The 15,280-nt window shown below is 38.7% G+C and overlaps 5 protein-coding genes and 1 long non-coding RNA gene across 8 annotated transcripts; 4 read left to right on the top strand and 2 right to left on the bottom strand.

The window, feature by feature from the left end:
• The first annotated feature begins 433 nt into the window (after window positions 1–433).
• Window positions 434–2,315, top strand: LOC104769440 (protein ALP1-like). Its single transcript, XM_010493656.3, has one exon. It carries the CDS (start codon window positions 637–639, stop codon window positions 2,152–2,154), a length of 1,518 nt encoding a protein of 505 aa, XP_010491958.1. The 5' UTR covers window positions 434–636; the 3' UTR covers window positions 2,155–2,315.
• A 491-nt stretch (window positions 2,316–2,806) lies between these two features.
• On the top strand, window positions 2,807–6,228 carry LOC104769439 (U-box domain-containing protein 52-like). Of its 3 annotated transcripts, none has more exons than XM_010493655.3 (7): window positions 2,807–3,374; window positions 3,467–3,540; window positions 3,627–3,952; window positions 4,048–4,342; window positions 4,423–4,524; window positions 4,612–5,737; window positions 5,827–6,228. In XM_010493655.3, the coding sequence occupies exons 1-7, from the start codon at window positions 3,347–3,349 to the stop codon at window positions 5,838–5,840; spliced, it is 1,965 nt and encodes a 654-aa protein (XP_010491957.2). In that variant the 5' UTR covers window positions 2,807–3,346; the 3' UTR covers window positions 5,841–6,228. The 3 variants fall into 3 exon arrangements, with proteins under 3 accessions (XP_010491957.2, XP_010491956.2, XP_087360854.1); XM_010493654.3 differs by having other exon boundaries at window positions 2,868–3,370; XM_087504728.1 differs by lacking the exon at window positions 5,827–6,228 and having other exon boundaries at window positions 2,930–3,370; window positions 4,612–5,763.
• A 392-nt stretch (window positions 6,229–6,620) lies between these two features.
• LOC104769438 (uncharacterized) lies at window positions 6,621–7,496 on the top strand. The gene has a single exon (XM_010493653.3). The coding sequence runs from the start codon at window positions 6,839–6,841 to the stop codon at window positions 7,385–7,387; it is 549 nt and encodes a 182-aa protein (XP_010491955.1). The 5' UTR covers window positions 6,621–6,838; the 3' UTR covers window positions 7,388–7,496.
• Window positions 7,497–8,206: 710 nt separating this feature from the next.
• Window positions 8,207–11,819, top strand: LOC109124787 (conserved oligomeric Golgi complex subunit 8). The gene is made up of 12 exons (XM_010493652.3): window positions 8,207–8,475; window positions 8,561–8,713; window positions 9,198–9,346; window positions 9,540–9,617; window positions 9,726–9,819; window positions 9,915–9,989; window positions 10,069–10,365; window positions 10,454–10,521; window positions 10,613–10,667; window positions 10,802–10,940; window positions 11,110–11,294; window positions 11,373–11,819. Exons 1-12 carry the CDS (start codon window positions 8,350–8,352, stop codon window positions 11,658–11,660), a joined length of 1,707 nt encoding a protein of 568 aa, XP_010491954.1. The 5' UTR covers window positions 8,207–8,349; the 3' UTR covers window positions 11,661–11,819.
• LOC147918471 (uncharacterized) lies at window positions 10,887–13,547 on the bottom strand. The gene is made up of 2 exons (XR_015592637.1): window positions 13,401–13,547; window positions 10,887–13,214 (listed from the first exon to the last, which is right to left on the bottom strand). It is a non-coding gene; the product is annotated as an uncharacterized LOC147918471 (long non-coding RNA).
• A 310-nt stretch (window positions 13,548–13,857) lies between these two features.
• On the bottom strand, window positions 13,858–15,280 carry LOC104769436 (DNA-directed RNA polymerase V subunit 7). Its single transcript, XM_010493651.3, has 2 exons — window positions 15,121–15,280; window positions 13,858–14,563 (listed from the first exon to the last, which is right to left on the bottom strand). Exon 2 carries the CDS (start codon window positions 14,553–14,555, stop codon window positions 14,019–14,021), a length of 537 nt encoding a protein of 178 aa, XP_010491953.1. The 5' UTR covers window positions 14,556–14,563; window positions 15,121–15,280; the 3' UTR covers window positions 13,858–14,018.

Genomic DNA, 15,280 nt, shown 5'->3' with positions numbered 1-15,280 from the left:
ATTACAGCATACTAACAATTTATAATTAATTTGTACTTTTTTAATAGACATACTTAAAAATAGTGAGAAAAAAAAAAACAGTAAATGTTAGTCAATAAATTTCGCTTTGAATCAAAAAAGCAGCACGCAATTTAAGAATTTGGTTTGATTCGAAGAACTAGATTCAAAATTAGCTTTGTATTCACCTGTTTAACGTTTTAGATTTCATAACCCAAATGAAATTATTCGATGTTTACTCTATATTTTCCGACATACAGTATATAAGTTTATAAACTCCTCATAGTTTGCTTCCAAATATGAATCTCTTACAAGGATCAAACTGGTTCTGCCTTTTCTGTACTGCTGTCTAAATTTTTTATCTAAAAAAAAAGAAAAGAATAAAAATGAGCAATAAATAATAAGAATTTATTTAAAAAGAAGAAAAAAAAGAGTATATAGCATAGGCCTAGTAAAGTCAACTTGCGTGTTCACACTCATCCCACAAGTTTCGTCTCCATCTCCCCCAATTTTTTTTTTATTTTTATACAGACTTACTAATTTCTTATTTATGAAACCCCAAAAATATTAAAATCTTCTCCTCCACTCCAAATCCAAAAGAGAGAACTCAAAACAAAAACGTGAAACAACACAACTTCGATGAAAGCCGCCTCCGCCGCCGTTTACGGAGACGAGGAAGAAGAAGAAGAAGAAGAAGAAGAAGTCTGTGATGTTTTCGACGGTGCTGAGGTAGTAGATTCCAAGAAAAGCAACGAAACCAAAACGCTTAAAGGTTTCTTCACTTCTCTGCTTCTGATGGAGGAGCACGAGAAACAAGACCAAGAAGCTCGTAACGCTGCTTCACGCCGCGAAATGTCCGATTTCCAATCTAATTACCGGAAAAGAGCTAGAACCATGTCCGATTACTACTCCGATCTCAACGATTACTACACCGACGCTGAAGAGAGTGGTGATATCAATCTCAAGAAGTCACGCGTCTCACGCGCCGCCGTTGCTTCCGTTGCTGCTGCTGTTTCTTCCGAGGTTGAGGCGGAGAGCAGTGAGATAACCGGATCCGGATCGGTTAAAAGTACGGGTACGGGTTCGGGTCAACAGAGACGGTTATGGGTTAAAGATCGGAGCAGAGCTTGGTGGGAAGAGTGTAGCCGATTGGATTACCCTGAAGAGGATTTCAAAAAAGCGTTTAGAATGTCCAAATCCACGTTTGCGTTAATCTGCGACGAGCTTAACTCCGCGGTTGCTAAAGAAGACACCGCGTTAAGAAACGCGATTCCTGTGCGGCAGCGAGTCGCGGTTTGTATTTGGAGATTAGCCACCGGTGAGCCGTTACGTCTCGTATCTAAGAAGTTTGGTTTAGGTATCTCGACTTGTCACAAGCTTGTTCTTGAGGTATGTAAAGCCATTAAAGATGTTTTGATGCCTAAGTATCTCCAATGGCCTGATGATGAGTCTCTTAGAAACATTAGAGAAACGTTCGAATCTGTTTCGGGTATACCAAACGTTGTTGGCTCTATGTATACCACTCACATTCCTATCATAGCTCCTAAGATTAGTGTAGCTGCTTATTTCAATAAGAGGCATACTGAGAGGAACCAGAAGACTTCGTATTCGATCACGATTCAAGCGGTTGTGAACCCGAAAGGTGTTTTTACTGACTTGTGCATCGGATGGCCAGGGTCAATGCCTGATGATCAGGTGTTGGAGAAGTCGTTGTTGTATCAAAGAGCTAACAATGGAGGTTTGTTGAAAGGGATGTGGGTAGCTGGTGGACCGGGGCATCCGTTATTGGACTGGGTTTTGGTTCCATACACGCAACAGAACTTGACGTGGACGCAGCACGCTTTCAACGAGAAGATGAGTGATGTGCAGAGAGTTGCTAAAGAAGCGTTTGGGAGGTTGAAAGGACGGTGGGCGTGTCTTCAGAAACGGACTGAAGTGAAGCTTCAGGATTTGCCTACGGTATTGGGGGCGTGCTGTGTGCTTCATAACATATGTGAAATCAGAGAGGAGAGAATGGAGCCGGAGCTGATGGTTGAAGTGGTTGATGATGAGGTTTTGCCTGAAAATGCATTGAGATCGGCTAATGCGATGAAGGCAAGAGATACTATCTCGCATAATCTATTGCATCACGGCCTCGCGGGTACTTCATTCCTATAAAAAAAAAAGACTCTGGAAATGTTCTTTTTTTTTTGGGTTTCCTCTCTTATATGATAAAACTAAAACTTACTTTGATTCTTTTGTTTATGCATAATGTATTATTGTATCTTTAGATCACAGATGATATATGAGGGAATAGAAGAAACTTAAGTTATTATATATACACACATACTCTATACAATTATTTCCAGTCTCTTTTGATGAGTGGTAAACATGAATGTATAACACAGCTCAATGAGATTTCATTCTCTGGTGTGTATTCTACTGGAATGTGAGTAAGAATGAGCCAACAAGTTTGGTTTTTACACTTTTGTTGTTATGGTGCTTCAAAGTTCAAACAAAAGAAAAGACATGTTTTTTTTTAATGCTATACTCATGTCATAGTCTTCCAATTTGTCAGGGTACGTCACTCGTTACTCGAGTGGCTCTAAACTCAGCAGTGACAGCCACTCTTTTCTTTTCGGACCCACATTTCAGATGCAAACCGACATGCGAGATTTTAATATCTTGATGGTTGTTTTTGTAAAATATCTCAAAAGAGTTTAGATATATTAACCAAAATTTATATACATACATATGTAATACAAACATGCTAATTAATCAATCTAAAAGCTAATCCGTATAACAAAGAAAGTTTTTGCATGTTTTATTCTAGTCTCTAGAAGAAGCAACCCCCATAACAAAATAGAGAATCCTCCTTAAAAAAAGCGATTATACAAAAAACAATGGTTAATATAAATCCTTGACTCCCGCTTTTTTCTCTGTTTTGGTTCTAATGGAAAGAAAAAAAAAAAAGTTTGTTGATCGTCGGAGAAACAAACTTTGACAACAGGAAGAAGAGAGGAGAGGATTGTTAAAAAGATCCAGAAGAAGAAGAAAAGCCTTTTCACAATCTTCTTCTTCTTTCTCTGTTCTTCTCTCTCTCCTCTCTTCTTGTTCCCAGACACGACCTTAAAGAGATATAGAGAGAGAGAGAGAGAGAGAGAGAGAGGTCTGGTAACACCTGACTAAAATTTATTTAGAATATACTTAATGGCTCGTCCTTACCCATCGGAGGATGGCCACGGCCACGCACCAGTGAACTCCACGGTTGTCGCCATTGACAAAGACAAGAACAGTCACTACGCTGTTCGTTGGGCTGTTGATCATCTCTTCAATATGAATAATAATAACACCAGCATGATTCTAGTCCATGTTCGTCTTAAAAATTCAAACCGTAGGTATCTTCTCCTCATATTCACATTCACCTAATTCATAATTGTTATCTTCTTAATCAAATTAACTTTAACAAATGTTGTTGTTGTTGTTGCAGATGGAGGTAACATTGATGATAATGAAATAAATCAGCTTTTTGTTCCATACAGAGGTTATTGTGCACGCAAAGGGGTATAATAAGTTTCTCATTCAAGCATTTCGTCGAAGCATTTCATTTAAAACATACATTGATGTGTTTCTCTTTTGTCAATGTTTAGATTACAATGATGGAGGTGATTCTAGAGGATACAGACGTAGCGAAAGCAATATTGGATTACGTGAACAACAACCTTGTGACCAACCTCGTGTTGGGATCATCCTCAAAGAGCCCATTCGCAAGATCTCTCAAGTTCACCAAATCACATGACGTTCCTGCTTCCGTTCTCAAATCAATGCCTGAGTTTTGTTCCATCTATGTCATCTCTAAAGGCAAAGTCCAGTCTTCGAAAACAGCTCAAAGACCTATCACAAACACACTCGTCCCACCTCGTGCACCTTCATCCACGTTTCATACACCTGACAATGACCAAGATCATTTACCTAGGTACTCTTTTGTAACGTGTGCTTAATTTGCTACTATGATGGTTTTGTAATAAATCATGCAATGAAAGAAGTTATGTTTCTTGAGGACATTTGTAGGAATCAGCGTAATGCAAGGAACTCAACTCCAGAGAGGCATTCTCATGATGGCAATGGATACAAACCAATGAGAGAAATGCAGAAGATTCCTACAAATGGATCATTGGATTTTAATTATGATTTTAGGCAGCCAAGATGTCAAAAGAACTCTTCTTCTGCAAGAAACTCATTTACTGATGAAGGTGATGTTGGTTCTGTGATGATGATGGGTGCTTCTATTGATCTTACTGCTGAGAATTTAGATCTCGTTGTTGGTGCATCAGCTTCTTCTGATGAGTCTGTTTCACAATCAACGGTATGTTTGTTTAAACACAGTAGAGCAATATGTCTATGATGATGGATAAGATTAGTATCCACTTAATGGTTTATTTGCAGAGAGATATTGAAGCTGAGATGAAAAGGTTAAAGATTGAACTCAAGCAAACCATGGACATGTATAGCTCAGCCTGCAAAGAAGCTCTTAATGCAAAAAAGAAAGTAAGACTTTGTTCAAGAGCTAGTTAACGAGGATGTTTTTGTTTATGCTCCTTCTGATACTTTCTGGCTCTCTCTTGGTTTTTGAAGGCAAATGAGCTTAACCTGTGGAAAATGGAAGAAGCTAGAAGATTTGAGGAAGCTAGAGTTTCTGAAGAGGCAGCTTTAGCTGTTGCGGAAATGGAGAAGGCCAAGTGCAGAGCTGCGATGGAAGCAGCTGAGAAAGCGCAGAGAATGGCGGAATTGGAAGGACAAAGAAGAAAGCAAGCAGAGATTAAAGCAAGAAGAGAATCTCAGGAGAAAGATCGTGCTCTTAGTGCTTTGGTACAGAACGATGTCCGGTACAGAAGATACTCTATTGAAGAGATTGAAGAGGCTACTGACAACTTTGCAAACAACAGAAAAATAGGAGAAGGTGGGTATGGACCAGTCTATTACGGCACACTTGATCACACTCCTGTCGCCATCAAAGTCTTGAGACCTGATGCTGCTCAAGGAAAGAAACAGTTTCAACAAGAAGTCGAGGTTCTAAGTAGCATAAGACATCCTCACATGGTTCTTCTTCTTGGTGCATGTCCGGAATATGGGTGTTTGGTGTATGAGTTCATGGAAAATGGGAGTTTAGAGGATAGACTCTTCCGTAGAGGAAACTCGCCTCCTCTATCATGGAGGAAAAGGTTTCAAATAGCTGCAGAGATCGCTACTGCACTCTCCTTCCTTCACCAAGCAAAGCCAGAGCCTCTGGTTCATCGTGACCTAAAACCTGCCAATATACTCTTAGATAAAAACTACGTGAGCAAGATCAGTGACGTTGGATTAGCTCGGTTAGTACCCGCGTCAGTGGCTAACACAGTCACGCAGTTCCACATGACATCTGCAGCAGGAACGTTCTGTTACATAGACCCTGAGTACCAGCAAACGGGAAAGTTAACCACGAAATCAGACATATACTCATTAGGGATAATGCTGCTTCAGATCATCACTGCAAAGAATCCAATGGGTTTGGCTCATCATGTGTCGAGGGCAATCGATAAAGGAACTTTCAAGGATCTGCTTGACCCTGCCGTGACAGATTGGCCGGTCGAAGAAGCTACAAATTTTGCTAAGTTGTGTCTACAATGTGCAGAGCTAAGGAAGAGAGATAGACCAGATCTTGGAAAAGAAATAGTTCCAGAGCTACTCCGGTTAAAAAACTTGGGGATGAACAATGAATCAGGTAATATTACAGTACTATACATATAAAGACCTAGACAAAGTCTTGAAAAATTACCAAGTCAAATTAACGCTCAATTGCTTATTCATTAGGATGCCATACATAACTACCGGGTCTGAAGATCATATGCTTCTTAAATCTTTTCAAGACTTTGACGAGGAACTGAATAGAAAGATTGCTTGATTCTCAAGAAAGAAAGAAAGAAAGTGGTAAGTGAAGTGCCATGATGAGATGACTTAACCAAAACCGTACCTAACCCTTGTTAATATTATATATCTCTGTAACATGATAGCTTCCACCTTTCTTTCTGGCTTTCGGATGAAAAAGTATTGAACAAAATGCAGTGGCGGCTTATTGTGTCTCTTCTCGTCGCATAACTAAGTCGAAGCTATTGATTTATTCAAACTATTTATGTTCTTCTGAAGTTTAATTCATTTCTAATTTTGTGAGAGAATATGATTTTGATATAGATTTTATTTATTTTTGTGTGGAAAGCTTCATGGGTTTTTATTTTTATTTTCATCTCTAAAGAGTTCAAACTAGTTTGGTTTCAACTTTATAAAAACACCCGGTTACAACTAAAAGCAATACTTGGCTCCTAAAGAACAAGAGATTAACATAAGAAAAGATTAAAAGATGAACGAATCAATACAATGGTGACCTTTATAAAATGGAATCGATACAAAGCCAGCTTTGGAAGCAAAGTATAAAAAAGAACAATAAATCAATAATGACAGAACAAAAATTTTGGAGTGTGTGACACTTTTTAGTTCTAGGATTAGTTGCTTCATAAAATGGATTATTTATTGAGTATGAGTTGAGAAAGGAATATCGTAAGTCATTTGAAATATAATGAAATCAATTATTCGAGAAAGCTATGTTTGCACCTTTACCCTAAGATAAATAAAAAACATATAAAGCTTAACATACATTGTCTTTTTTATATTCTCAAAATTTACTGTTAACTTTCCAGCAAAACACAATCCATCAAGAAAGCATCTTATTAGTATCAAGCCACCAGATAATTTATAAATGACCAACCAACTAAACTAAGCAATGAACATTATTCCACTCTCCCAAACACCAACTTCTTAGATCATCAACATGGGACTCATCATCGTCATCATTGCATTAGTCATGGTCGTAGTAGTTGCATCATCACCGTCCGATCAAACAAATGTCCTTACACCTCTTTGCATTAGTGAATGCTCCACATGTCCAACCATTTGCTCTCCTCCGCCTTCAAAACCCTCTCCCTCCACGTCGTCGTCACCACCTCCGTCTCCCGCATTGCCGTCCTCCACTTCTCCACCGCCTCCACCGCCACACAAACACTCTCCCCCGCCACTTTCGCAATCGCTTTCACCGCCACCGTTAATTACCGTTATCCATCCACCGCCGCCACGGTTTTACTATTTTGAGTCCACACCACCACCCCCACAGATTTCTTCCGATGGAAAAGGCTCGCCCCCATCAGCTCCACCGTCGCCACCATCCCCAAAGGGACAGTCACAAGGGCAACAACCTCCTTATCCGTTTCCTTACTTCTACTTCTACACGGCATCAGATGCCACTCTTCTCCTTTCTTCTTCTTTTTTAATCTCTCTTGTTATATTTTCTTTATCTATCTTTCTTAACGGTTCTTTAGTGTGAAGAACTCCTCTATATTGTCTGCTTACTAATATAGTATACTATTGTTTATTCATTTTTGGTGTAATATAAGATTGCTTTCTCATCAATGCAACATTGTGTTGGAAGTAAATTCTTTTAGAAGTGATGGAGAAAGTGTTTTGAGTATTTGAGAGAGTAGTTTAGAAAATAAAACTTTTATTACTTTGATTTTAACTTGGAACAACTTCACAACATCTTAGTTACAAATGAGAGTAGGAGGAGGTATTTATAGCCTCCATATTACAAAATATCTAGAATATTTTAATCCTTAATCTAGATTATTCTAACACAATATCTAGACTATAATAATATAATTATCTAGATAGTTCTAAGTAAATATCTAAATTTTTATGTTTAAGGAGGTGATACATTATTCTAGAACTTTTAGATATTTTTTAAGGAGGTGGAGATCTTGATATTTCTAGAGAGAACTCTAGAACATGGATTTAATTAACCTTGATTAAAAAATCAAGTTTAACTCTCAACACATTGAACATCAAAGTATTTAGGCATGTGAAAACAAGCTAATCGGCAAATTGTAGCCAAATGTGTCCAACCGAATCGGTTATTAGTTTTATCAAGAAGCCACAAGCGAATTAAAACCTACCCTTAATTGATAATTTAATATCTAGCTAATTGAAGTTTACATGTAACAAAAGTGAAATGCACGTAAATCTTATTATCGGGTACGTTGGTTGGTTTATTTGCCGGCAATTAAAAAAAAGTTGGTCTATTTACCAAATCGAACCGAATTCGTATAGAACCAAGTTTCGGTTAAAATCCGGTTCGGTTCTTTAACTCAATTAACGAAGATAGAAGAGAAAATTCAGATCCAAGAACAGGAAACAACTCACTGAAACATTTGAAAATCGTGAGTTTTCTGGATCTGTATACTCTCTTTGACGATAATTTGATAGCATCGGCTACAAGAGTCTGATCGGAAAATGGCAACGGAGGTTGGGGAGATGTCTCCGCCGGAAGCGACGGCGAGTCTTCTCTCTCTCGCTTCCGCCACTCAGCAACCGTACGTCTCCGAGCTCCTCTCCTTCACTCTTGATCGTCTCCACAAGGTATCCCTCTCTCTTTAGATATCTCTGCGCGCATGAGTTTTTCTTTTTTCTGAATCTTAATATCGGTTACTGGATAATTTTGAAGGAGCCGGAGTTGCTTCGAGTTGATGCGGAGCGGATTCAGAGGCAAATGCAAGAGGTTGCTGTTGGAAATTACCGCGCGTTTATCACCGCTGCTGATGCTTTGCTTGCGATCCGTCAGGAAGTTTCCTCCATTGATAAGCATCTCGAGTCTCTGGTAAATATTTTATACCTGTTCGTTCCATTTGTCAATCGAGCTCTACTGCTTCACTTGGTTAGTTCTGAATCCTGGTAGAGAAATTACGATTAGTGACAGTGCAAGTATCATTGCTAGGATCTGAAATAGTTTTTGGAAATGTTAGTGGAAAAGGTTGGACTAGCACTAGTCGTTTCTTGAGCGTTCAATAGTCTAGAGTGGAGTAATTAGAAACTTCGATTGGAATCAAGTTAAGCTGAAGAACTGTGTTTGTTTTCAGGTTCTATACTTTTGTAGACGCAGTGGTCTTGTTGTGTTGTAGTCTAGCAGACTGCTAACCTATTGAGAATAGGTGAATGAATCAGTGGATTAGGAATGTAGCTTGAGCTTCCATGTTTTCAGATAAAAAATCCTCTGACATTAGTAGCAGTTGCATCCTTGGAGATGTTTTCTTTTTTTCTATCAAATGTTGATGTCGGAAGTCTGTACTTTTCACATGTTGCAGATAGGCGAAGTCCCAAAACTAACGTCTGGTTGCACAGAGTTTATCGATTCCGCTGAGAATATTCTGGAGAAGAGGAAGATGAACCAAGCTTTGCTGGCAAATCACAGCACTCTTCTTGACTTGCTTGAGATTCCTCAGCTTATGGACACGTAAGTTACTAGACCTCGTGCCAAAAAGTTTAATCTGATTTCTTCTTGTCAATCTCCAAAAAGTGTAATCTGATTTCTTGTCAATCTCTGCTCATGCCTTTCATGAAAAAAAAAGCGGAACTTATTCCTGGCGTTAATCAAACTTCAAAATGTGTACAAGTTCTCTTCAAAATTATTTGTTATCCTTTTGTAGATGTGTGAGGAACGGAAATTTTGATGAGGCTCTTGACCTCGAAGCATTTGTATCCAAACTTGCGACCATGCATCCCAAGTGAGTGTTTTTGGTATCTTTCTCCCAATATATCTTTACTTTTTGCCTTCTTAAGCCCTAAAACTCTAAGTTTTAGCTCCTAAGAACTAATCTTCTCTCAATGTCAAGATTGCCTGTCATCCAAGCACTTGCAGCGGAAGTTAGACAAACAACTCAGTCACTTCTCTCACAGCTTCTCCAGAAGCTACGCTCAAATATACAGGTTTCATGTGAATATAGTTTGTTTGGATTCAGTAAACTATGCTTAGGCTTAGCAATCTAGTAGGCTCAATATTTTGTTAATGCTCTCTATTTCAGTTACCAGAATGTCTCCGGATTATTGGATACTTACGGCGAATAGGAGTCTTTGGCGAGTATGAAATGCGATTGCAGGTGAACTATTTTGACATATAAAGTGTTTTTCTTTTTCTGTGAAATTGTTCATTCTGAAATGTTCTATTTGTCTTTGCAGTTCTTAAGATGTCGAGAAGCATGGCTCACTGGAATTCTGGAGGATCTAGACCAGAAAAATGCTTATGAGTATTTGAAAGGCATGATAAACTGTCACAGAATGCACTTATTTGATGTGGTTAATCAATATCGAGCTATTTTTGCTGATGATACATCGGGGAGTGAAGAAAATTATGATGGTGGACTTCTGTTTAGCTGGGCCATGCATCAAATAACATCACACCTGAAGACTCTGAAAATTATGCTTCCAAAGATTACTGAAGGAGGATCTCTATCAAATATTTTGGATCAGTGCATGGTTGGGTTCTTCTACATCTCATGTACTCTCTTCTAGATTCACTGTGAAACTCTGATTTACATTTTGCTTTCTTCTCATGACCACACAGTACTGTGCGATGGGGCTTGGTTGGGTTGGGCTAGACTTCCGGGGTTTGCTTCCTCCACTTTTTGAAGAGTAACAATTCTTTTTATCACCCTTTTACTTCTTGTCATGCTTTTATTTATCTATGTACAAGTTCACTATCTAACTCACATACTTTCCACAGGGCCGTTCTGAACTTATTCTCTAAGAACATGAGTACAGCAGTTGAGAATTTCCAGGTGGGTGAATGCGAAATTTGAACTTTTGTTCTGGCATGGAACTCAACTCGAACAGTGTTTGATTTCCAATCAACCTCACATGCTGTACTCTTGAGTTTCTCAAATAAATTTTTCCTAATGTTTTTTACTTCCAGCTAGTTTTGGATTCACATAGATGGGTTCCACTACCATCTGTTGGCTTCCCATCAAGTGGTATTAATGAAGATAGCAAAGATGATGTCACACCTCCATCATACTTGATGGAGCACCCGCCTCTTGCAGTTTTTATAAACGGTGAGAGACTGATACATTATCGATTTCTAATACTATAGAAGATATAATAATAATAACCCTTGCTAACTCTTCTCACTATTACAAATGTTGCAAAATGAAATTGTATCTCTTTTGGATGATCTTTTTTCTCCAGTTTGATTGCAATTGATGATTCCGGTTATGTCCACAGGTGTATCTGCTGCTTTAAACGAACTACGTCCTTGTGCCCCGCTAAGTCTGAAGAACGTTGTTGCTCATGAACTGATCAAAGGACTTCAGGCTGTCTCTGACTCCTTACTAAGATACAATACAACTCGGATGCTCCGACTCAGTGAATCAAATCTCTTCCTCTCACTTTGCCGAGCTTTTGTTGAGGTCCAGTTTTACATCTCAATTTTGTATCAACAAGTCAAAAGTCAGCAATGTAACTCACATTGCCCTTTGTTCATACAGGTGGTTTTTCCACATTGTGCCACATGCTTCGGCCGATGTTATCCAGGTGGGGCGACCATAATTATGGATGCCAAGAGCGCATACGAAGGTCTAGGTCGCATCTTAGCTTCATCGTCCTCTCAAGAACCATCCAACAAATCTCCAAAGGTCATCAGCACCGACACAAAGGATGCATCAGAGAATGGTGTAGCCTCCCAACCCGAAGAAAAACAAGACGAGAGCCCGAAAGAGAAAGAAGATAACAATCCCATTCCATTACAAACTCCTGAGACAGCACCCGAGTCTTAAGAGATTTTCCATTAATTTGTCTTTTTGTTGTAAGAATGATATGCTAATACATATTATAGAGAGAGACAACAAAAGCTTTAAAACTAAGTGGAGAATATCAATGGATTATCCAGATGGTATAAATTTGATGGACTATGTCGAATTGAGATTTCATCTAAATTGTTTATGTCTTTTTATCGGCTCAACACAACTTATATGAACCAAACTCAGTCCATACATGGGTATTGGGTAATCAACTTCTACAAAGGATTCATAAAAGAAATAGATTCCTTCGTAATATTCAAAGAGTACACATCGGAGTTTATTAGCCACATGTATATGACCGATTTTGAGATTTTTTTTTGGAATTAATGAGAAAGTTGGCAAAAACGTGTCTGAATTTCGTTGCAAGGAGGAAGGAGAAGCAATTTCGTTGGGGAGATCTTGATCAGGAGCTTAAGAGGTATATCAGATTGGCAATTTAGTCACGATTTCTATAAGATTATATGTTAACTAGCGCTATCTATGCAACTATATGTAGCTGGAGAAGGAAAAAAAGCAGGAAAATAAGAGAGACGCACAGTATAGGGTGAAGGAGATCCAGGACAAGAATGAATATTACCAATACCCTGCGATCCACGAAACCAAACTTTGAATCTTTTTTTTTCTTCTTAGGGTTTCTAGACCTGCAAAACAAGCGCACATGTCATGGCAAAGGTCGTATGCATCCCCTTCTTTTTCAGTTTGGAAGCCCAAACAAGAAAGTAAATCTATGGAGATAGATTCAAGTTCCTTCTTTTTAAAAACTCAACGAGGGACGTTGATGAGGGTCAACGAGAGTTGATGGTGAGAGGGTCAACGAGAGTTGATGGTGAGAGGGTCAACGAGAGTGTTGATCAGATACTCCACTTATACCCGTAGGCTCACATATTATTTAGGGTCTTAGACTTGCCAAGCAAGCGCACCTGTCATGGCAAAAGTCAAATACAACCCCACCCAATGCAAGAACCTTGCTTCGTTTATCAACAAGGGTTGATGATGAGATCAAAGAGAGTTGGTCGTTGAAGAATCAACTGAGAGTTGATGATATTAGAGCATCAACGAGAATTTATTAGGATCAACGAGAGTTGATGATGAGATCAAGAAGAGTACTTGATCGTGAGAGCATCAACGAGAATTGATTAAGATCAACGAGTGTTGATGATGAGATCAAGAAGAGTACTTGATCATGAGAGCATCAACGAGAATTGATTAAGATCAACGAGTGTTGATGATGAGATCAAGAAGAGTACTTGATCATGAGAGCATCAACGAGTGTTGATCGTTAAAAGCATCAACGATGGTTGATTAGGCTCAACGAGTGTTGATGATGAGATCAACGAGATCAGTTGATCGTTAAAAGCATCAACGAGTATTGATGTTGAGATCAAGGGTTGATCGTTAAAGCATCAACGATAGTTGATATTAGAGCATCAACGAGTATTGATGATGAGCTCAAGGGTTGATCGTTAAAGCATCGACGAGAGTTGATATCAGATGTTGCGTTTGTCCCAGCACGGTCATATATATTGATCCCTACAAGAATACGAAACAGATTGAGTCAATTTTACAAGATATATATATTTATATATATATATATATATATATATATATGTATAAGCAGAAGACCCGAGATATTTAGAAAGAGAGTAACAATGAAACAGAGAAATCCTAGGCTAAGCATGTAAGGAAAAATATAGATATAGAAGATAACGTATATACCTTGATGACAAGCCGAACTCTAACAAGAAGAACATCGGCTTCTGGTTGTTAATCAACGAGGGTTGACATGAAGATCAACGAGAGTTGACAACGAAGATGAAGATCAACAACGAGAGTTGATTAGATATAGATTAACGAGGGTTGACAATGAGGATCAACGAGAGTTGATGAATTAGATGATGTTATTTGTCACGATATATAAAGAGAGAGCAAACCCCATAATCCTAGTTGATTTAGGAAAGATCCTACGGTTGTTATTTATTCTCATGTTAAGTAATCCACGGTACAGATGAAACAAAATGAAGAAAAGTCGGTAAAAAGACATAACAAAAGTCGGTTAATATAATACAAATCTGTGCCCTGAGATTGGTTCGGTTAACTTTGGTTAGATAGCATATTTCTTATCAATCCAGTTTGACCTCGATCACGAAAGAGGAAAGCAAAAAAACATGAGAGATTGCAGGTGGAGAAGATCATTACATTCACAAAGATCACAAGGTTTTCATTGTTTTGGTACGACTTGAGAGAGTAACTAACACACATTAACTAAAGATTGAGTTATATAGACATGAGAGATTGCCCAAAAACCCCCACACCACATGAAGAAATGATAGCAGATCACTCTTCAAAGATTGGTCCAAGATAGTCACCTTCCAAGCTAGCCAACGCCTGAAACTCTCTCTCTGCCTCCATCCACTTCGTCCCAAGCACCACGACCCTCACTGTAGCCTCAACCTGGATCCTAGACATCCTATCATTCATGAAGATCGGGTTCTCTCCTGGGATGTACTTGTAATCGGGCATCTTCGTGTATGAAAGGTATACATTCTCGATAGGACCACATCTCATGAAGACACCGTGCTTCAACACCTTGTGCACCACACCGTGAATTATCTCTCCTTTAAAGATCTTGAAAGTCATTCCGCTGAACATCACAGGGAACAAAACTTCACCCGTGTGCTCCCTGATTTTGCCTTCTCCAATCTTGTCCAGTGCTGTGACTGCCACGTAGTAGCCAAGCTCCTTGGTTGCTTTCTTGGAAGCAAATGCGTCTAGTAACTGGACTAGTATAGCCCTCTTTAGAATCAGCCCTTTTGCGTCCATGTTTTCAGCTGCAATCATCACGTTCCATGGTAACTTGACTTTGAGAAACATTCTTCAACCTTTCAAAACCAAAACCAAAAACATTGTCAGACAGAGCTATGTAAAGGAACAAAAACAGAACTGAAAATATCATAGAGAAAGAAAAAGATAGTAGACAGAAACTTCTAGGTTCTTCTCTGAAACGAACATCTCTAGATTTACGAACATCAAACAAAATGGTCTGTCTTTATTTATAAATGCACCAGCAACGTACCAATTCCACCTATCTAACAGTACTCAGAACAAAACAAATCATAAACCGGTTTCACATTCAAACATCTACCAAGACTTACAGACTGATAAAAATGTGAGCTTTTTCAGTCAGGCATTTAATCAAACAGTACGCAGGCATGTAAGTAACCAAGGGAGAATCATCAAAAAATCCATCAAAAGCTAACAACTTTTACATGAAACATAAAGACCCACAAAAAGGCTTTGAATTTTGCAATTTTACGATTAAATACTCAGACCATCAAACCACATTTTCTCTAGCAACAACCCACATCGTTCAAGACCATATACACTGAAAATGTCTGAGAAATTAGTTGATAAAATCAGAAGAATAAAGAACCCATACCTTTGTTTTGGATTCCGAAGGTAGGAAACGAAACGAGAAATCGTTCAAGACTGATTTTGAAGGATCAAAACGATGCGGGGCGAGAGAAAGACGACGAGACGAGACGAGACACTCACCACTAGACTGAGTTCAACAAAGAAACTCAAAAGACTTCAATTTT

The sequence above is a fragment of the Camelina sativa genome, chromosome 20 (assembly GCF_030686135.1).
Source record: "Camelina sativa cultivar CO46 ecotype springtype chromosome 20, ASM3068613v1".
In the NCBI taxonomy this organism is placed as follows: Eukaryota; Viridiplantae; Streptophyta; class Magnoliopsida; order Brassicales; family Brassicaceae; genus Camelina; species Camelina sativa.
This window is presented reverse-complemented; position numbering and strand designations above follow the sequence as displayed.